At 54.2% G+C, this 21,709-nt stretch overlaps 4 protein-coding genes across 4 annotated transcripts; 2 read left to right on the top strand and 2 right to left on the bottom strand.

Annotated features, from left to right (window-relative positions):
* Window positions 1-471: 471 nt before the first annotated feature.
* Window positions 472-4,046, top strand: MONBRDRAFT_32471 (uncharacterized protein; the record flags this gene model as incomplete). The annotated part of the gene is made up of 18 exons (XM_001745930.1): window positions 472-501; window positions 612-709; window positions 850-898; window positions 1,012-1,084; window positions 1,170-1,240; window positions 1,372-1,407; window positions 1,522-1,710; window positions 1,804-2,016; window positions 2,135-2,209; window positions 2,348-2,415; window positions 2,492-2,571; window positions 2,693-2,768; window positions 2,935-3,019; window positions 3,123-3,189; window positions 3,309-3,355; window positions 3,408-3,572; window positions 3,668-3,829; window positions 3,915-4,046. The coding sequence occupies 18 exons, from the start codon at window positions 472-474 to the stop codon at window positions 4,044-4,046; spliced, it is 1,716 nt and encodes a 571-aa protein (XP_001745982.1).
* Window positions 4,047-5,125: 1,079 nt separating this feature from the next.
* Window positions 5,126-12,675, top strand: MONBRDRAFT_25536 (uncharacterized protein; the record flags this gene model as incomplete). Its single annotated transcript, XM_001745929.1, has 24 exons — window positions 5,126-5,240; window positions 5,414-5,508; window positions 5,611-5,977; window positions 6,084-6,196; window positions 6,409-6,568; window positions 6,688-6,790; window positions 6,872-7,146; window positions 7,260-7,384; window positions 7,558-7,725; window positions 7,842-7,979; window positions 8,094-8,157; window positions 8,284-8,477; window positions 8,626-8,728; window positions 8,813-8,904; window positions 9,010-9,139; window positions 9,232-9,304; window positions 9,382-9,427; window positions 9,535-9,677; window positions 9,797-11,419; window positions 11,546-11,723; window positions 11,800-11,889; window positions 12,030-12,185; window positions 12,296-12,437; window positions 12,536-12,675. 24 exons carry the CDS (start codon window positions 5,126-5,128, stop codon window positions 12,673-12,675), a joined length of 4,833 nt encoding a protein of 1,610 aa, XP_001745981.1.
* A 521-nt stretch (window positions 12,676-13,196) lies between these two features.
* Window positions 13,197-14,116, bottom strand: MONBRDRAFT_25535 (uncharacterized protein; the record flags this gene model as incomplete). The annotated part of the gene is made up of 2 exons (XM_001745794.1): window positions 13,197-13,814; window positions 13,838-14,116. 2 exons carry the CDS (start codon window positions 14,114-14,116, stop codon window positions 13,197-13,199), a joined length of 897 nt encoding a protein of 298 aa, XP_001745846.1.
* A 2,035-nt stretch (window positions 14,117-16,151) lies between these two features.
* MONBRDRAFT_25534 (uncharacterized protein) lies at window positions 16,152-16,659 on the bottom strand (the record flags this gene model as incomplete). Its single annotated transcript, XM_001745793.1, has 2 exons — window positions 16,152-16,513; window positions 16,614-16,659. The coding sequence occupies 2 exons, from the start codon at window positions 16,657-16,659 to the stop codon at window positions 16,152-16,154; spliced, it is 408 nt and encodes a 135-aa protein (XP_001745845.1).
* Between the last annotated feature and the right edge of the window lie 5,050 nt (window positions 16,660-21,709).

Below are 21,709 nucleotides of genomic sequence, written 5' to 3'. Positions count from 1 at the left end.
AGAGAGAGCTAAGCCAGAGAAGAAAGGAAGAGAGAGAGAGAGAGAGAGACAGAGAGAGGAGACGCTGAATGTGTGTGTTGCAATGACATTGAGAGAGCGCAACCCTTCTCTCTCTGTGTTTCGCAGCTGCACACACGCACACACACACACACACACACTCTCTCTCTCTCTCTCTCTCTCGCTCGCTTGGTCACGGCCAGTGGCTGGTCTTGTGCATTTATCGGCTGGATCGCTTTGCCGTCGAGCCATCTGTCTGTTCATCTGTGACAGTGTGGTGGCAGTCGTCGTGCGAGGAGCTTGATAGGCGTGGGGGGGCCAACGCTTGGTACCGTGTCATTGGGTCACGCGCAGTGGTCGTCTTGAGCTGCATTTTGCATTTTGCATTTGCCCGAGGGGGCTGGGATCGTTTTTCCTCTTGCTTCACACCAAGACGACTGGGGTGTGTGCCTCAGCGTCATCATCATCAACATCATGTCCGAGGCGTCGCGGCTGCATTTGCGGGTAAGCGGGTGTGCTTGTCGACTGGCGTAGTCGGCGCTGGGTATGTTTAGGTGTGATGGACACTCATTCGAACGAACCTTGGGTATGGCTGATCCGTTTGGAAACTGCAGCCGAGCCAGAGCGGTCTGCAAAATGACCTGATCAAGCCACTCCTCACCGACTACTACCAGATAACCATGGCTTACGCATATTGGCAAAGCGGGCGCAAGTCAGTCGTGCTCCCTTTTCCCAGCCGCATCGCATCGGTCAAGCCGGCGGATGCACACGAGCACATCAAGGCGTGCTACCGCCGGATCTGCCTCATCTTCCTCACGCACTTTTTTGTTGTTGTTGTTGTCGTGATTTTAGGGATTGCAACGCAGTCTTTGACCTTTTCTTTCGCAAGTGTCCCTTTCATGTATGCTCCTGCTGCAGATCCACAAGAGGCCACCCCCTTCCTGATCCCTACTGGCTTGGTTTCTTGATCGCGATCCATCCGAAGCATTCACGTGGTGGGTGGCAATGACACAGGGTGAATTTACCATCTTTGCCGGTTTGCAAGACTGCATCAACTTTGTGGACAAGTTTGCCTTTAGCGAAGAAGGTCCGTTGCGCGATCGAGCTCTGTGGCGCATTGGGAGCTTTGATCCTCAGGCAATCTCAAGCCTCATCTGATGCTGACTGACCAGACATTGACTACTTGCGTGAAGTCATGGGTCCCAGCGTGGATCCAGCCTTTTTTGACTACCTGCTCAGCGTGGTCAGTGCCTCAATTGCGTCATGTTCTTCTCATACATCCGGCGGGCTGGTACCTTTGAGCTGATACGCGCTCACCCCTGTCCACAACTCTTTTTTTTTTTTTTTTTTTTCGCTCGTGCCAATTCTGCCCAGACGGCCAACGATGTTGTCATCCACGCCATCCCCGAGGTAACTTTGCGAGCCCTCTCGAGCGAGTTTTTTTAATTTTATCTTAATCGAATCCTTCCACCTCTGCAAAGCTTGCCATGCTGTTGTCTCATTCCCATCCCATCCTGGACGCAGGGCACCGTTGTCTTTCCTCGCGTACCGCTGATGCGCGTGGAGGGACCCCTTCCCATCGTGCAGCTGCTCGAAACCACTTTTCTCAACCTCATCAACTATGCATCTCTTGTGGCGACCAATGCCGCCCGCTTCCGCCTTGCCGCTGGTCCAAAGGCTCGTCTTTTGGAGTTTGGCCTTCGCCGCGCTCAGGTCAGACCACCTTGCTTGGGTTGAGCGGGCCGCACCAAGCCCAAGGCAAGGCCCTCACAAACACACAAACACACACTGCTCGACTTTGTGCAGGGCCCTGATGGAGGCCTCTCTGCCAGTCGCTACTGCTACATTGGCGGTTTCAACGCAACCAGCAACGTCCTGGCTGGCAAACTGTTTGGGGTTCCCATCTCTGGCACGCATGCCCACGCGTTTGTTTCCGCCTACGAGACCATGGACCAGCTCGCCAACCGAGCCGTCAAGTACAAGGACAGCGATGAAGTTTGCCCTGATTTTGTCGCTTTGGTCAGTGTCCTTGGGCCCTTGTTCAAGCACAAAGCCATGACCCATTCATCGGCTCGACTGGCTGGCTGATCATCGATCCATGCTCACCAAAAGGCGGCTTGTTCCATGGTGCGTCTAGGCGCAAGAGAAGCGCGCGTTGTTGGCCAGCAAATGGCGCGAGTCGCCCATGCAGTGCGATTTCAATCCCAACGACGTATGGCCTGCATGCCTTTTGACCGGCTGCAGCCCGTTCTCCCACCACACGCCACGCGTGCTTTTCAACTTGTTCTGGTCCCCACACACTCTCCCGATGCTCACATTCGGTCACATTTCTGTCGCTGTTTGGCGGTAGCGAGAGCTGATAGCCTTTTGCGCATATGCCATCGCCTTTCCCCATGCCTTTTTGGCCCTGATCGACACGTACGTTGTGCGATTATGGCGCCAACTTACCAAGCTGTGCCCGATGGTTATCCTCACGTGTGCTGCCTAAACACAGATACGATGCCCTACGCAGCGGTTGCCCCAATTTCTTGGTGGTCGCTCTGACTTTGCGCGAGCTCGGCTACGCGGCCATTGGTACGTGAGCCCTTGCAGCTGGAGACACCAGCGATGCCTCGTTCTCCTAAACTTTGTGGTTTTCCTTCCTCATTTTGTTCCTAATTTTGTTCCCGGGGTTGGCCTGCACGGCGTCAATCAGGCGTGCGTCTCGACTCGGGGGATCTGGCCTACCAAAGCAACGTTTGTCGCAGCGTCTTTAAATGGCTGGCTGAGGAGTACGTGCCGTTGCATTCGACTGGGGGATTGGCTTTTTGTAGGCCTGAAGCTGGCATGGCTCGGCTCGGGGCTGCCTGGCTGTTTGACTGGATTCTTTTGCGGCGGCCACTGCTGCCTTCCTGTGCGCCTGACTGACGATTGACCCTTTTCCACCCTTTCCCACAGACTGGACGTTCCCAGCTTGGCCGAGTTCACCATTGTGGCCTCGAACGACATCAATGAAGATACTCTCTACTCTCTCGAGGGACAGGTTTGTCGACTTATCGCGTATCGTTGCCAAAGCCTTCTCGCAGGCTTGCCGCGTTGCTGCGGTGCCGTTTGAACCTCACCTTGCCACCACTGTGATTGTGTAGGGCCACTCCATCGATGCTTTTGGCGTGGGCACTCATTTGGTGACCTGTCAAGCCCAGCCTGCCCTCGGTTCGTGAGACTTCCTTTCCTGGCTTTGGGAAGGCGCACAACAATACGTGACAATGGGCACAAGCGTACAGCCCGTCCTCATAGCCTGTCCTCATGCTGAATCGGTGCGCTGCAATCAGGCTGCGTGTACAAGCTGGTCGAGGTGGACAACCGTCCTTGCATCAAGGTTTGACTCGTCATGCCCGCTTTCTTTCTTTGTCCCCTGGCTTATGGTGGAGGTGCAATCGGCATGGCGACTGACCGTTCATCCTGTTTATCAACAGCTGAGCGCAGAGGTGCAAAAGGTGACCATGCCTGGTGACAAGTACTGCTACCGTCTGTATGGTCGTGACGGTGCCCCGATTTGCGATTTGTTGACGCGCCGAGAGGACGAGACGCCAAAGGTACCACGCCCGCCCGTGTTTTGGACATGCCACGGCGCATCGATGGGTTCGTATGGGGGAACACCTCATGTATCGGTCACGGGGTTGTGGTTTAGGTGGGCGAGCAAATCCTGTGTCGCCATCCATTTCAGGAGCAGAAACGCGCGGTTGTGCGGCCAAACCGCGTGGAGCAGCTGTACAAAGTCTATTGGAACAAGGGCGAAGTGACGGCCGAGCTGCCCGACATTCACGACATCAAGAAGCGCGTGGATGATCAGGTACTTGCATCACATCAACATTGTCTTGATCTCAATGGCTCTCATACTCTCATCCTTGGTCCTTCTGGACGGTACTTGACGACAGATGCGGCTGTTGCGTATGGATCATAAGCGCATGCTCAACCCAACCCCGTACAAGGTCTCTGTTACGGACAAGCTGTATACTTTTATTCACCAGCTGTGGCTTGACTGCGCGCCCGTCGGCGAGCTTTCATAGCGGGACTTTAGATCAATCCGCGACCACGTGTCTGCATTTGTTTTCCCCTTGAGAGATGAGCCATGGAGAGAGATGACCCATGGCTCAGCGTGTTTGTTGTTGGCGTGTGAATATAAACGATTGGTACCACGAGTGTCAATCGGGTTAGCCTCTTTTGTGGTGTGTGTATGTGTGTGTGTGTGTGTGTGTGTGTGTGTGTGTGTGTGTGTTTCTTCTCCAATTCAGAACCACAGATCGATCGTTATGGAGAGATGAGCAGATTGAAAAATGAAGAGTTAGAGAGGCAGCGAGCAACAGAGCGAGCAACAGAGAGGGCCAATTAAAAGGGGGAGGGAGAGAGACCGACAGGGAACAAGGTGCAAGCGGCCTTCGCGAAAAAAAAGAGAAGCGAGAGAGAGAGAGAAGCGAGAGAGAGAGAGAGAAACCAGAATTCGCCGTTGATTGTTGATGTTTCGTTTGCAACCAACATCCCCAAGATCTTCTACAATAACTACCGAAATATCATCATCAACTCATAAAAATGCTTCGATAACATAATCAATATAAACTGCTATAACATTTATATCTGCAACATGTCAAAATCGTGCAACAACAAGTATATATATCTAACTGCAGTCACCCTGACTTTAGCGGATATTACGATGAAGTAAGAGAGTGACATGAAACATCAACAATAAGGACATGGTTTGCGCGTGCCATTCCACACACACACACACACACACACACACACACACACACACACACACACACACACACACACACACACACACACACACACACACACACACACACACACTGACGCCGTCTCGATCAGTTGCCCGACTCCATCTGTCTCCCCGGGCTGTCGTCGTCGTCGTCTCCCTTGCTTCGTGATTGCCACTGCCATTGCCTGCTGATATCGTGACTGGCAGGTGCGCGCGTGCTGCCTGCTTTTCTATCGATTGTCTAATGTAATGACGCACACCATGATGGCGCGACAGAGTTTGGTCGAGTGCGGGGACGGGGCAGATCTCACTGGGATCGAGGTCAGCCCTCATCCTTGATCGACCTTGTAATCTCTTCTTTGTGCTAGAAATATCATGGCGCACCGCCTGGCTGCCTTGTTGTTGGTGGCTGCCAGTGTGGGCGTGGTGCGCGAGGTTGCTGCCACCGTGATACCGACTGGCGCAAATCATTTGATGGATGCATCAAGCGGTAAGGTGTCTGCCCGTGTTTCTCTTCAAAGGATCAATGCCTCTCTTCTTGTGCTTGACACACGCTTCTCATCTTGCTTGTTTCAACGCTGCACGTCTTACGATCGGCAACCCATGACCCGTGTCCTCCAGCGCTCGACTTGATCGGGTTTGATACTTATGTCTTTGACTCAGAGCAGGCCCTTCAAAATCCTTCTGATAACGCCACCGACCTGGCCGGGCTCTGGAGAGTGTCCGGCATCACAGGCCGCTATGGCGATAACTGTCTGGTATGCTTCGCCGACCAGCCTCAAGCGTCACGACCACCCCTGTCTGTGGTAATCTTCCTCTCCTTTAACCACTCACCTCCTCGGTGCTGGTCTGCCCGACAGTATAGCACAGGTGCTGCAGCCAGTATGACCGCCTATCTGCAGCTGCCCGAGGAGGACTACTGGAGCTTCTACATCACCGACTGTCCGCACGAGACGCGAAGCACCGTGACAAACGTCGTCATCACGCAGCTTGATTTGCCTGAGTCCGATCCTAACCGCATGCGCACCGTCAAAGTGGACCAAACCTCGGGCGCCGTCGGTGCTGACATGTACCGTACCCTCGCTCGGATATACATGCGCGTGGGACTCGTCTCCGTCCAGGTCAAGCAAGACCCCGATGCCGTCAGCACCATCGCCCTTGATGCCATCATCATTAGGCGCGGTGTTGTCATCGACACTGAGGACACGGACACCTTTGTGCGCATGGGTTCGTTTACAGCCTGCTGATTGGGTATGCCTCGTCTCTCTCTCTCGCGCATCCCTCCAGCTCACGTGCAACACCATTCGCTTCTTCTGCTCCAAAATTTACACAGGGAATGGCGCCCAATACAAAGTTCCAGCAGCCGGAACGGTCTATCTTGGCAACAACGTCGTTGCAGGCTCCCAGGACAGTGCCTTTGTCGAAGTGCGCACCCCGGTCGAGGAGGTGCGACATCCAGTGCTGGTTGCCGTTTTTACGAAGCCAATTCTGGTTGCCGTGCTTTATCAGCCTGGGGATTTACACATTTACGTCTCTTGACATCCAACGACGTCGAAATCCGCATTTCCCATGTCAATGGCGTGACCAGCCTCCATTGGAGCCAGTTCGTATCTGATATCTTCTACGCCGGCACTTTTCTTCTCGACTCTTCCTCCAAGGTCCTTTTCAAGAAACTGACCAGCGATGAAGATTTTATCATCTTTGACGGCGTTTGGCTGACCCGAACTTTGAGCGTGGATAACGGCAATCTCGACCAAACATCCTCCATCGGCAGTTGGACCCTTTCCACCAGTGCAGACGGATTTGCCAACTCCAACTGTTCGTAAACACAAGTGAAATCCTCGCGCTGACTCTGACAGGTCGCCTCTTGAGTTCTCCCGATCGTTCCGGCTCAAGCACTCAACGCTGCGGCTTGCTCTGCTTTCTTCCCCACGCAGATCTCACCAAGACGGGTGTCGTGGCCGATGCTTCCACCGCTGATTTTGCCGAGTTTCGTTGGAACTTTAACGTCCGCTTTCCCGGCATTTACCGCATCGGACTGTGAGTGTGCGACCCTTTGAACCCCTCCCCACGCTGATGTTTGCAGACTGTACTTTCTTATGCTTCATGCCTCTGTTCCAGCACGCACAAGAGTCTGGCCAACGCTGCCACGTCTGCCTTGGTCGGAAGCAGCAATGGCCCCTACGCGCAGTATATTCAAACCAACGATCAAAGCACGGCGCTCGGCACCCAAAATCAATTCTCCTCGAGCGCCGGCCAGGTGTATTTTGATGCAGGATCACATGCCGTTTGGATCAATAACATCCACGGCCTTGCCTCCTCGGCCACCACGGTCTTTCAAGCGGACGCCGTTCACATTGAGCCCGTACGTAACGTCCTCCTGGATCCCTCCACAAGTACGTTATTTGTCGCGAATCCTTTCCTGTAAACCTTGTGATCGACGTGTCAAATTGATCCGTGCCGAGGGTACAGTTGCATCAAGTTCACCTCGTTTTCTTTGCTTCTGCAGCTCCCGATGAAGTCACTCTGAATGGGGCCTGGGAGTCGTTTTCAAGTGGCAGCTTGAGTTACATCGGCGATACTTACCATCTCGCTTACGCGAGCGCCTCGACGGCTTTGTACAATACTCCCAAGGTCGCAGCGCACGTCCCGAGTCCCCGACCGTTGGCCTTTGCCTGTGGTTGCTTGGCATGCGTCTAGTGCAAAGTTTTTTCTCATTCGCAGAGCTCCCCCCAGCTTTTTCCCTTGCAGCGTGCCCTCATTCTTGACTTGTGTTCTGGCCCTGCACGCGTGATTAACTTTCAAAGGTGTATGGTGTGATGGAAGTGGATGTGGAAGTGCATATCGTGCCCTATGCGTCAAGGTCCAAGAATGTCAGCTATACGCTCCACACTGATCTCAATCCAAGGCCCGTGGCTCCCACTTTTCTTGATCACTCAACGAGTGCCAATAGCAATACCTTTCTTTTTCGTACCGTACGTCCTTCCATGTTCATGCTTCGGTTAAACCATCATGAGAAAAACCCCTGGTGGTCCTTCTTACCATGCCGCGCGATGCCTCATGGTCTGCTTTATCAATGGTGACACCACAGCTCGTGTTCCCCCGAGCTGGGCAGATTGAGATTGCCAACGCCTATGGCGCAGGCTCTGTCTGTGCTGATTCAATGACCTTTCGGCCTGTACGCTCGATCCCGCACCAGTTTCTTGATACCGATGACACTTCGGGCAAGGTACGCATGCCCGCACTTGCTGCAATCGTCACCTCACTGCGCACTGGAGCGTCGTCCTCAACAAGCCTGCTCACACTCGCCTTGAGTCAGGTTGTCATGACGGGGCCTTGGCAGTTTTCCCGTGTTCACAACAATGCCTACCACGGCGTTGGCTATTATCACGATTCCAGCACGAACTGTAGGTGCCTGCATGTGCACCAGGCCATGTCGGGCTCAGGTGGCTCACTCAACTCGCCGCCTACACGTGTCAGTTGACTCATTGGTGTGAAACTAAAATGTTTCTGTGCTCGACTGCTCCTTGCAGCTGAATGCACTGTCACGTTCAACTTTGATGTTGAGCACCCGGGCCTCTATGCATTGATTGGCTTTTTCCCCACCTTCCGGGACCGTGCCACAAGCGTCCCTCTCACCATCACTGATGCGCAGGGTCAAGTGACCCACTTGACAATTAATATGTCACGCCCAACCAACAACGTTCGCCAGCTGGCCCGTCTCGAGGTACGCTTAAAATGAGAGTCTTTTTTGGATGTGTCACAGAATCCCTGAATCCATTTTCTCAAATCCCCTCGCGCATCCCTCTTGGTCATTTGGCCCGGCTACATTTTGCGCGTAATTTCGGTCTGGTTCTGCTTGATTTTGCCCGCAGCTTCCGGTCGGAAGCTTGACCGCTACCATCTCCAATGATTTGACCAGTCTCGATCGAGGCTATGTCAATGTCGATGCCATGCTTCTCACCTTATTGAACGAAAGTACGTGCCGCATGGATAGTCTGCACTTGCCTTTAGTTCCCGTGTTTCCTGTCTTCTGTAGCAGCTGACATTGTGCAAATGTAGCCTGTGATTACGTTTCAACCAAGGATGCAAACATCGACAGCCTTGTGCACCGCTGCCAGTTGATGGAGCCCTGTCTACCTGGAGAATTTCGTGTATGTGTATCCTGTTCTGCTGGCATGACTGCGAAATCCAGCCAGCGTCATCTCATCGATTTTGGCAACTTATGGAACGGGGCTGATTTCTTGGTTGGTACGTAGTCGGATCTTGATCAGTGTTCGGCCTGTGCAGCCAATACGTTCAGCACCGGTAACAATGCCGTGGCCTGTGACCCACATTCAACGTGTGAGGCGGGTTGGATTACGCAGAGTGCCCCCACAAGCTCCACTGGTACGGTTGGCGTGCTACACTGCCAACGTTTCTCAGTCGTGGGTTTGACTCTGTTGACGAAACGTTCATTCGAATATGCATTGGTAATCTAGATCGAGTTTGCGTCCAGTGTGGGGAGAATGAATTTGCCGACAATGGCGCCACCTGCAACCCATGCCGCACGAGGTTGGTGCTGAAGCGCGATACACATATCCTGATGCCTGCATTCTGAACCAACGCTGTGCTGTGCAATTTGTTTGTAGTTGCGGCAATGGCTTTCATATGGAGACAAATTGCACCAGTGTGGCAGTGAGTATTGCATTTGGTGGCCCAAGCCGGGACATGATGTTGCTCCTTTATAAACTGCACGATGTTGTATCTTACGGACATCGCTTCTTTTCTTCAATCTTGGCTAGGATGCGGTGTGTGTTCCAAATTCAGATTGCACGAACACCCAATACATTGCGTCTTCTGGTGATGGTGTAAACGATGTTGTGTGCGGTGACTGCACTGTGTGTCATCCTGGCGAATACATGACGCACGATTGCGACGAAACCAGGTCTGTGTCGGACTGTTGCTGCTCGAAGCAAACAGTATAGGCGGCATTTTCATGACTTTGCCTCCTCACACACTGTTGGCTTTTTCTTTTTTCCAACTCTCCGGGACATTGATGGACAGCAACCGCATCTGTGTGGCATGTGACGGCGTCACGGGCTACAGTGACAGCACCAACGCTGCTAGCTGCACGAGTACCAGCTCTTGTGACACTGGCTCATACCTGTCACAGCCTCCGACAGCCAGCTCGGATTTGGAGTGTGTACCCTGCATGGCAGGCACGGCAGATCACGATTCCTTAGTGACAACCGAGTGCCAAACTTGCCAGCCGGGTACCTATGTGCCGGCCGGCTCCACCGGGCCTTGTGCCTCATTTGCCTGCGCAGCGGGGCAAGCCGACACGGATAGTAACCCCAGGACGGCGTGCGAGAGCTGTTATAAGCTCGGCAAATACCAGAACACCAGTGGGGCTACTGTGTGCAACGTGCCTCGCGTTTGCCCAATTGGTACCACCATGCAAAGTGACTACACCGCGACCACTAATCGCGTTTGCGTTGCCTGCGCCTCGGGCAAGCATAAAAACGCAGCCGGCACGCAGGCTTGCGTCGCCCATTCCACCTGTGGCGTGGGCATGGGCGAGTCAGTCGCGCCGACTTCTAGCAGCGACCGCGAGTGCATGAGTTGCGGTGCTGGTTTGACCTTCAACGATGGGCGCGGCCAAGTGTGCCTCACTTGTGCGACATGTGACGGTGCCAGTGATGAGTTTATCGCACAAAACTGCACGGCTACGAGTGACACGATATGCGAGACCTTTGCAGGTTGTGAAGCTGGAAGCTTCCAGGTGGGGAAGAATGATGGCATTTCACCTGCACAATGTCAAGGTTGCCGGATTTGTCAATCGGGTGAATACATGGTGACGGAGTGCGGCGCATCTTCGGATCGAACATGCCAAGCATGCGGCGTCGGCAAGTTTAGCACCGGTGTCAACGTCCTCGAGTGCACCGATCATCAAGTGTGCGCGGAGGGTTCCTATCAGTCTGCGAATGGAACGGCAACGAGGGACACCTCTTGTGAGTTGTGCGTCGCAGGCTCGATTGACGATGACCATGATCCACACACGGCATGCGTGACGTGTGAGGTGGGCACCGCGCAAACGGAGGTCGGGGCGTTTGAGTGTACTGCCTGCCCAGCGGGCTGGGCAGACTTGGATGCTGATCCCAGCACGCCGTGTGAGCCTTGCGAGGCTCAGGTCAGCTATCAGCCACTCAAAGGCCAGGTTCGCTGTCTAGCGGTGGTTGACTGCCCTCCTGGCGCGCGTGAGAGCGAGGCGCCAAGCGTTACGGCCAACCGCGGCTGTGAAGCCTGTTTCCAAGGCCTAGACTACAGCAGCGCCGTCAACAGCCCAGCGTGTACTCCTGCCACACAGTGTCAGGCTGGCGAAGAACAGGCTGTAATGGCCACCACGACATCTGATCGCGTCTGCCGGACTTGTCCGCTTGGTACCTTCAAGGCCAGCGGGGACTCGGCCACGGCCACGCCACCGGCATGCAACGCCTGGCGCGTGTGCACAGCACCCGAGACGTATGTGTGGCAAAACGGCACGACTACAAGCAATGTGCAGTGCGCTTCAAGCCGGGTGGTGACGTTTCTGCTGACGATGAAGCTGACGATGGAGGCTGGCGGAGCCTTTGAGCGTGGACTTTTAGCAGCTTTTCAATCTGCTTTGATAGAGAGCAGCGATTACGGGTGCGTCTGCTGAGATTCGTTTGGCAAAAGTTGGGGATGGGGGCGTTGAGATGGGGTTTGTTAAACAAATTGTTCCGTAGCTGATCGAGCTTGACACTCTGATGATGCTCGGTGAACTGGACGTAGATCGCACGTGGTTGGAGTGGCCCCCATCTACGAAGAAATGACGAGCCGTCGTCGAGCAGTCCAGGTACTCATTGGGGCATATGGCATGTTTGACAACTCAACCCTGAATCAAACGGAGGATGAGGCATTTGGCCAGGAGGTATCCTTTGCCTACAACGGCACGACCATGGTCGCCGAGGTGAGAAAATCAAGCCCGTGACCTTGCATGCCGTGGCGATAACATCTTACCTCGGCTTATGGCTGGGGATGTTCAGCTGGGCGTGGCATCAACGACCACCACGACAAGCGCACCTACCACGACGGGCAACAGGGCTGCTGGTGACCCCAGCGCGTCAACTGGTTCGGTGCGTGAAGGCAGAGCAGCATGTGGTCGGCTTCATATTTTCATCAAATTTCGTTTGCTAATCGGGCCCATCGCGCGGCCACTTGCTGGGCACGACGTCGTGTTATTGTGCTCCTGTTGTGTTAATCTTTACTTCTACAGAGTGGCTCAGATGCCTTGGTTTTGGGCGTAGCGATTGGCGCTAGCGTGTTGGGCGTGTTTGCGGGTGTGGGCGTGCTCTTGTTTGTGCAAGCCCGTCGTCGCAAATTGTCTCGCAAGGCTCAGGAGCGAGACATGATCGGCTTTGAGAATCCCATGGTTAGTCGCGGTTTTCGCGTTTGGCAGTCAGATGCATGTCCTCTGCCAACTCTTACTTGAACCTCTTGCTGCATCCACGGCGGCGCGTGTGTGCGGGTGTGTCTTGGTAGTATGACAACCACGAGCGCGAGAATCCAGTGTACGAGTCGGAGGGCGTAGGCCTGGAGGATGCTGGTCATTACGATAGCCTGGGCCATGCTGAGCCATTCGGCCATGACCAGCAGCAGAGGCCCGACTTTGGCGAACCCGGATGTATGTTCTGTGTGCAGTGGGCGAGTGAGCATGCATGGGGTTGAGGCGGCGTGTGGGACGCGTGCCTGTTCATCTGTTGACTGGACACCTGGCCACAGACTTGGATGTTGGCGTCGAAGATGCAGCAGAGGACTTGGATCCAATTCAAGATGGATACCTGGAGCAAGGCTTTGAGGGCGCAGAGGATACGGGCTACCTGGATCAACAATTTGACGAAGCCGATTCGGAATTTCCCTAACTAACGAACGTTGTAACCTGTGCTTCATTTGGGTTCTATGCTACCCATGCGTGGTGTGTGTGTGTGTGTGTGTGTGTGTGTGTGTGTGTGTGTGTGTGTGTGTGTGTGTGTGTGTGTGTGTGTGTGTGTGTGTGTGTGTGTGCACTTGCGCTTGTGCGCTTGCTAAAATTGTCGCACTCATTGGTTGGTCACCCAAACCAATGAGCTCAGTTTTCAATCCCATCTGAGGCATCAGATTGTGCTTCATGTTACTGCTGCTGTTGTCGGTTGGATCTCTGCAACGAATTCATCTTTTCTTCCTCTCCTTTAATTTCCTCGAGGCAACTATGATATTTCTCGCGCAGTGGCAGAGATGTGAGTCGTGAGCTGTAAGTACGTCCCGCCCCTCCTCAAGCCTATGCATGACAACTTCAATGTGATGATATCAAATATGTTGAATTTGACATTTGGAAACACAGCGACACACAGCTTGCCTGCTGCAACGCAGAAGGGGCACGGCATGTAGGCCATTGCAGCCATATTCACGATTTGTAGTGCTGCAAGAGCGTCTCCTCAAACTTTTTGTAGATCGCCTCGTACCCTTCCACAAAGATTTCGGGATCGTGTTGATGGGCTTGGAAGTCGGGTAGCTCGCGCGCAGCAGCCAAGACGGGTTGCCACGCTAAGGCATCGGGATGATCGCTCCATATTCCAAAGCTCTGCTCTGCTTTTGAAGCTATGTAGACCAACTTCAGGAAGATGCTCTTTGCAAACATTTCCAGGTCGTGCCGGAATTGGGGCACGACGGGTTGCTGCCGATGATTCGAGCATAAGCGGCCACACACAATGCAAGCACTGCAGTCAACGGCAGTCTGTGGAATCATTTCTTCTGCCTGCTCGGCTGGCCAGCCGACAGGCATGACAGGATTGCCCTTGCGAATATTTTCAGCTGACCCCCAGTCGTTGAACAAGACTGTTCCACCTGGCACTCGTAAATAGTTTCGCGGAAGCGGGTCACGATGAACAAAGCCGGCTTTGTGCGCAGCCTTGAGCACACCCAAAAGCAACTGTAGTTCGCATGCTTTGGGCCGCGTCTCGAACTTTTTGCCCACAGAGGTCACAATGCAGCAGCTGGGGGTCGTTTGATCACGGGAGCGAGCCTGAGGAGGGGCACGTTTGGAACCTGAGCCGCCTGCAGCTGATGTAGTACATCACACTCATTTTCCATGTCCTCGGCGGCTTCTTCGTTGAAAATCTTGAAGGCGGCCTCCTCCCCATCAAAGTAGCCTTTGTATGCTTTGCAATGGTTGCCTTGGCCAAGGAAGCTGAATGAAAAGTATGTCACGGGCTGTCCATTGCTGTCGTGAATGATCGCCTGCACTTCAACGAAACCCAGTTCCGTGGGCTGCATGGTAAGGAGCTGCACAAGAGGCCTGCCCGAGGCCAGCTCGCCGGATTCCATGGTTGTGAAGTAAATCGAGCCATCGCGTCGGCGGTCTGCGCGAACGATGTGGAAATCAGACTCATTCACCAATGCACCAAAGCAGAAGCCTCGAGTTGGAGACAACTTCAGCAATTCGAACAGGTCAATGGTGAGCTTTTCTTGTGCCTGCTCTTGGAAAGACCCTGTGCCAAGCTTGAGCTCCAGAATGCAGGCAATGTTGGCATCCTTGCAAGGCTCTCTTGCTCCCAAAACAATGTCGAGCTTGTGCCTGCCCAAGGCTGCAAAATGGGGGAAGCTGCAAACGTAACATGAGATGAGCTGGCTGTCTTGCAAGAAGGAAGCCCAAGCAGTTTGCAGCGCGCTTTTAGATTGGTATTGCCCCTGGGCAGGTCCCTAAGCAAGCTCGTTTGCTCCGTGGTAAATCTCCACATGAATCCGTTGGTCGTAGCCTCGTCTGCGACTGTGCATAGAGAATTTTCCATCACGTATTTATAGAAGCGTTCATGAAAGCTGTCTGAGGATCCCGGCCAGGGCACACTTGCTTGTGCCAACGACATCCCATAGAATCGTTTAGGATCGCTCGATGCAGCTGCCACTCTTCGGGCCGTCAAGTACTCAAAGTACCGGTCAAGTTCATCTTGCCTCTTGCGAGCTCTGTGCTCTTCAGCGTGCAAGTTCTCCAATGAGCACTCGGCAGCGCTGCTTTGTTGTGAAATGGCCAAATCCAACTTGGCCTCGGCCACGTTCGCTTTGTCATTGGCCTCGGCTTGAGCCAAGTCGCGTTTGGCCTCAACCACGTCTGCTCTGGCTTTGGCCTCGGCCTCCGTGCCAGTGGCCACTCTCAATTCGTCAATTGCCTCGTTCCGTGCATCCTCGGCTTTGTGTACTTCAACTTCAGCGGCCGATGGTTAATCGACATCACCCATGGCTCCAACCAAGCCCTGCAAGCTCGCAGATTGCCCGTCTGAACTGCCAGTGCTCGACATCTTGAGACGGGGACCCAGAAAAAAAATGGCGAGCAAGGCGCTGAGTTGTACGTCTTGCCCAATGCCTAATGCCTAAGAAAACCAAAAAAAAATATAAAAAGGTCCCCATCTCGACCTCTCCCGACTTGACGTGACTTATGACCACAGGAATGCCCTCCACGTCAAAGCAGATGCGCGCACCCAAGCATTGGGAACAGCCTCGGCTGTCCGTGTTGTTGATGAAGGTGTGACCACGGGAATCCGCTCCATGTCAAGGCAAATGCGCACACACAAGTACAAGGGTGGCCCCGACGTACACGTAGCATTGGGAGCAGCCTCGGCTGTGTGAGCGATACCAGCAAATTGCGGTCTTTTTGTTTTTGAATGCTTCAGTGCCTGATCGAGAACTGAGCTTGTCGTGCATTAGGGTCACGTGTTGATCCCGGCCTTGCTCGACTCGGCTCGCAGTGACACGCTGATCCCAATGGCTGTAGTATCCTCCACCACCAATGCTGATGCTGAGGAGCCCATCCCAACCACCGCACCCGCCGAACATAGATCAATCACTTGACCACACGACTCCAGACTGATACCACAGACACACAGACACACAGACACACAGACACACACACTTGCTTGAGTTCATAACTTGCCTTTCTTCAACCGCCACATCCAACGACAGAGCTTGTGCTTGAATGCTAATGTACCTCTCTCTTTGCTTTTTTCTCCTGGTTGGAGTCGACTGGGAAGACAAGCAGGAGGAGCTGAGTGCTGTTGCTGCTGGCTGAGCCAGAATGAAGGTGCATTGGATCGCGATGATCCCGCCGCTCATCATACCCCGGCCAGCCCAGTGACTCTTGTGTCGATCTTGCCGCCCTTGATGATCGTTTCATCGTGGCTGGGCAAGTTAAAGTTAGCGACAATGAGGTTATTGCTGTTGCAGTAAGAGTAGCAGTGGTAGTTCATGTCGTCCCCCCTAACAGGTTTCTTCCCAGTTGTCCTAGGAAGAAAAGGAAGACATACCTAACAACATGTAAACATAAAACGAAGAAGAAGCCGCTTCGTAAACAAGACTAAGAGAGAGAGTTTTAGAGAGTGAGACAGAGAGAGAGAGAGTGTGTGTTTGTGTGTGTTTGTGTGTGTTTGTGTGCATTGTTGATGTTTTGCTTCCTTTGGTTGGGTTGTGTGTTTTTGTACACACACACACACACACACACACACACACACACACACACACACACACACACACACACACACACACACACACACACACACACACACACACTGCCATTTTTACTTTTTTTTTTTTTGGGATAAACTCGGATCTTTGCTTTCAGATAGAGGGAGAGAGAGGGAGAGAGAGAGAGAGAGAGAGACAGGCGCTTTCTCTCATCACACACACGTTTAGTTGGAGAGAGAGAGAGAGAGGGGGAGGGATATATACTTGAACCTGGTGCAGGACGAGGGAGAGAGAGAGAGAGAGAGAGAGAGAGAACGGCGAATGCAGGCTTTTCAAGGGTGAACACTGGATGAGAACCGGGGTGGCTGACTTTGCGTGGGCTGGCCAACGTGGGGTTCAAGGCATGTTTTCCTCATCGCCTGGTAGACGGGGGCGTGCCCTGTGCCCGTGCCCGCTGGCCACACGATTGGGCTTGCTCCTTCTCCTTGCCGCGATCGGCTTTGAGGTTCATGCCCAAGAGTCTGAAACCGACAGCTACCACCCGCTTGCCTTTAAACGCGGTACGTTTCGCGCCCGGACCTTCACCTCGCCCCACCCTGCCCCAATCTGGCACCTTACTTGCCAGCTTTGCACCCTTGACCTGCCTTGTTTTCCCACGTTGCAGCTGAAGATCTCGTCGGCTTGGATACCTACTACTTTGATTCGGAAGATGTCGACGCTCGCGATGATATGACCGCTGTCGGCAACTGGCGTCCCTCCTCTGTACCGCCGGTCTATGGCGACAACTGCATGGTAATGATCGCTTCCCCTTTGTCAACCTGCTTCCGGAAGCTTGCTTCAGTCTAGTCATTGAATGCCTGCCGATTTTGCCCCTTTGAGCCCGATGCACCAGCTGCGTGTACCACCTCCTCATTCATAGCTTCCAACCAATCCACATCCTTGCACCCTCTCGACGTGCCTCTGTAGTATGCCACCACTGACAATGCCAGCATGACAGCCTTTTTCGACGTGCCCCTCGAAGATTACTGGTGCTTCTACATGACCGATTGCGCTCATACCCTTCGAAGCACCACGACCCAAGTCGTCATCACTCTCCTGGACCAGCCTGGCACCGATCCAAACCGCGTCCGCACCTTTGAGATCAATCAACGCGCAGCTGAGCCTCAACCCGATGGCCTTCGCTCGCTCGAATGCATCCTCCTCCCGCCCAGTCGCGTTTCTGTCGAAATAAAACAAGATCCTGATAATGTGGTAGGCCGCCGCGGCCCATTCCCAATCTCCCCACCAAATACTGCCAGCCCCCACTCGTCCTCTCTTCCCTCTTTCCCAGTTTCACTTCTTGCTCAACCTTATCGCGCCTCCTCTAGTATTACATTGCCTTGGACGCCTTTGTCATTCAACGTGGCATTGTCATCAACCCAGAAGACACTGACACCTTTTCTCGCAGTGGTGTGTTTGCCACGACTTACTCGCTTCGTCTTTCTATTGGACTGGCATCAGCACACCGAAACTAATCTTGTCCTGGGTGGCCTATTGCTGTTCTATTGCCTTCCTGATAGACAACTTTAGCCCCTACTCGCCCCCGGCCAATGAAAGTCACCTGGGTTCAACAGTTCAAAAGGCTGTGACCCTCAACGCCTACTTTGAGGTGTTTACCCCTGTTCCCGAGGTACGCATGAAGAGCTGGTGAGCTCCAACACCCAGTACTGCTATTGCGTGTCATCTCAAATATACGTTGTTTGCTCTTTAAATGCTTCTGAATTCCCGTGTCTTTGTCTCGGCATAGCCTGGCGTGTACGGTGTCTTCGCCTTTGGTGGACCTTTTGAAGGTCGTCCATCCACAAGCATCGAGTTGCGGATCATTCACGTCGACGGCACAACCTCCTTGTCTTGGGATCAAGCCGTCGATCCTATTCGATATGCCGGGGTTTTCACCCTCGATACCTCAAGCAAAGTCTTGGTCAAAAAGCTGACCGACAACTACGACGAATGCATCTTTGATGGAGTCTGGCTCACCAAGGCCCTATATATCGACAACAGTGACACAGCTCATACATCATCCGTTGGCGTTTGGACACCCTCTGGCACCACCGATGGGTTTGCTGGCACTGACTGTACGTTAAGGTTTACGTTTGCGTTTGCGCTTGTGTCCGGCCCTGACATCAGTCTCGCTTAAATGCCTGGCGTATTCATACGACGTGACCGACACTTTAATGCACACCCGATAGACCTAACCGCCACTGGCGGGGTTTCCAGCTCAAGCGATGCCAATTTTGCCGAATTCCGCTGGCAATTCTCCGTCCGCTTTCCCGGTGTTTACCGCTTGGGCCTGTGCGTTTCCTTCTCTTTTGCTCATGGGGCTTCTGCATGTCCTGACCCTTTATCATATGGTGATAAGATATCCTCACTCGAACAACATGCTTGGCACCAGGACGCACAAAGGCTTGGCTCAGAGCGTCGGGCAAATCATGTTTGGCATTCGTGACATGACTCAGCCTCGTACGGGCTTTTTGACGCACGTGACACAGAACACCGAACTAGGCGGCGATGATGCTATGGTTGAGCCAGGGCCTTTTGCCTATTTGTCTATCGGTGTCTACGAAGCATACTTGAACAACTTACGAAGTAACCCTTCCTCAAGTTCCAGCGTATATCAGGCTGATGCTTTACATCTCGAACCAACAACCCTGCTGGAGAAGGATCGCGACCTTAGTACGTCTCCGGGCACGAAGCCTGCGGGCAGAGATGGTGCAGTTTTGCCGAGGCCGATACTGCTTGGTAAACCCTTCACGCCGTTTTGGCCTCTCTTGTAGCTCCAGACGATGTAGATCTGGCTTCTGGCGCTTGGACGTTTCATGTCAATACGGCTTTCAATTATGCTGGCAAATACTACCATCTCTCGACTTCCTCAAATGCCAAAGTCATCTACAAATTTCCACGGGTGAGCCACAGTCGTGCCATTCGCGTGCAACACTACCACTCCGTGTCCCATTGGGGGTCGCCCGGCTCAACAGAATTTCTGTTTTAGGTGGTTGGTTTCGTCGAAGCCAAAGTGTATGTGCGTTATGCGCCCTACAGTTCTCGAACCAGAAACGCCAGTTATACCCCTGTTAGCGTTTTCAACCCTATTGGCATCCAGCCAGGCTATGTGGATCAAAAAACCCTGGAGGGCGAGCTCGTTTATGCTACTCGCACCGTAAGCGCCTCCTCAAGCCTCGCTCCTAGATTTCATTCTGATTTTTCTTCATGAAACAAATCGGTGGATGCACTCAAGGACATGGTTTGCTGCCCGTCTCATTTGCCCCGTTGCGATCTAGATGATGCTGGCTGGTCTTGGCTCTATTGAGGTGGAAAACGCGGCAGGCAGCGGTGCTCTCTGCGCTGATAGTATGACCTTTGTCCCCACCCGATCAGCGCCGTTCCAGTTTCTGGACAGCGACGACTCGCCGTTCGTCACCACAACTGGCTCATGGTCCTTTTCTCGCTCCGTTGATCCGTATTACGGTGTGGGCTATTTTCATGACGGCTCCTCTTCGTCTTTCAAGTCAATGACCTTCAACTTTACGGCTGACCTTGTAGGCCATTATGTGATTGCACTGCTCGTCCCCATCGCTGCGGGTCGCTCCACGGCCGCCCCCGTAACAGTGACCGACAGCGCTGGCAATGTCCTAGCAACATCTACTGTCAACATGTTAAGCGGCAGCAACGTGCAAGAGGTTGCCCGTCTTGACTTGACCGTGGGGCCTGTGCTTGTCACTGTGACCAATCAGGGGCCCAGTGGCTACGTTAATTTGGATGCTGCGGTCCTTGCTCTGCTCAATGAAACCTGCGATAACATTCACACCAAACGCTTGGAAAATGGAGCCCTCGTTCCGCGGTGCGAGCTCATGGACCCATGTATGCCAGGTCAATATCGCGCGGACGTGGACATCTGTCAGCCTTGCCCGGCCGGCGAATTCAGCACCAGCACTAATGCTCTTACCTGTGAGGTGCATTCGACTTGTAATGCTGGCTGGGTGACGGACACAAACCCCACCTCCTCAAGCGATCGCACATGCCGCGAGTGCGCTGTCGGCGAATATGCCGCCAACGATGAATGTGCGGCCTGCCGAACCAGCTGCCCTGATGGCTTTCATCTGGGAGCCACGTGTACCGCCGTGGCAGACACGGAGTGCGATGCAAATTCAGCGTGCGGTGCTGAGCAATACATCACTGCCGGCAATGACGGCACAAACGATGTCGTCTGCGGTGCTTGCCGTACCTGCCAGCCGGGCGAGGACGTGGCCAGTAGCTGCAATGGCGTGGACAACCGCGTCTGCAACGCCTGTGACGGTGAGACTGGGTTCAGCAGCACCACCAACGCTGCCAGTTGCACGGGTGTATCGCAGTGCTTTGCCGGGTCATACATCTCGCAGTCGGCCACGCCGACATCGGACTTGGTGTGCGACGTCTGCGCACTCGGCACGACAGACCACGACAACACGGTGACGACGGCCTGTCAACCATGCAGCGCGGGAACGTATGTGGCGGCCGGGGCCACGGGCGCGTGCTCCACGCACGAGTGCCCGGCGGGTACAGCGGATACGGACAGCGATCCGACGACGGCGTGCGAGGCATGTTTGCCGCAGCAGTTTCAGTCGGAGCCGAATGCAGTGACGTGCCAGACACCGCGTGAATGCGGGGCTGGGGAGACGGAGCAGACGGCGTTTACGGCAACGACGGATCGGGTGTGCATTGCGTGTGGAGCGGGCAAGTACAAGGGGACGTCGGGCAACGAGGCATGCGTGTCGCACACGGTGTGCGGGGCTGGGTTTGGTGAGACGATGGCGCCGACGTCGAGCACTGATCGGGTGTGCTCGGGGTGCAGTGTGGGCGCGACGTTTAACGACGGAGGAAGCCAGACGTGTGGAACGTGTGGGGCGTGTGATGGCGAGGCGGACGAGTTTATCTCGCAGAACTGCACGGCGACGTCGGACACGGTGTGCGCTACTTTTGAGGGATGCGAGGCCGGGGCGTACCAGACGCGGGAGAGCGACGGGGTGCATCCGGCGCAGTGTGCGTCGTGCCGGGTGTGTCAGGCGGGGGAGTACATGACCGCGGATTGCGAGGAGAGTGTGGATCGTCAGTGCTCGACGTGTGGTGCGGGGACGTTTAGCAACGGGACGAACCTGGAGGCGTGCTTTGCGCATCGGACGTGCGATGCTGGCACATACCGGTCAGATAGCGGCACGAGCAGCAGTGATGTGGTATGCACGGCTTGTGTGCCTGGCACGATCGATGACGACAATGACCCCTTGACCCCTTGTGTGGCTTGTCCGGTCGGCACATCGAGCTTGCAGCCCGCGGGTCGGGTTTGCACGCCGTGCATGCCCGGTACAGCTGATTTGGACCTGAACGCGTCAACGGCCTGCGAGCTGTGTGTTTCTGGCGTGAGCTATCAGCCACAGGCAAGCCGAACCCAATGCT

This window comes from Monosiga brevicollis, genomic scaffold (assembly GCF_000002865.3).
Source record: "Monosiga brevicollis MX1 MONBRscaffold_10 genomic scaffold, whole genome shotgun sequence".
Taxonomy (NCBI): domain Eukaryota; class Choanoflagellata; order Craspedida; family Salpingoecidae; genus Monosiga; species Monosiga brevicollis.
This window is presented reverse-complemented; position numbering and strand designations above follow the sequence as displayed.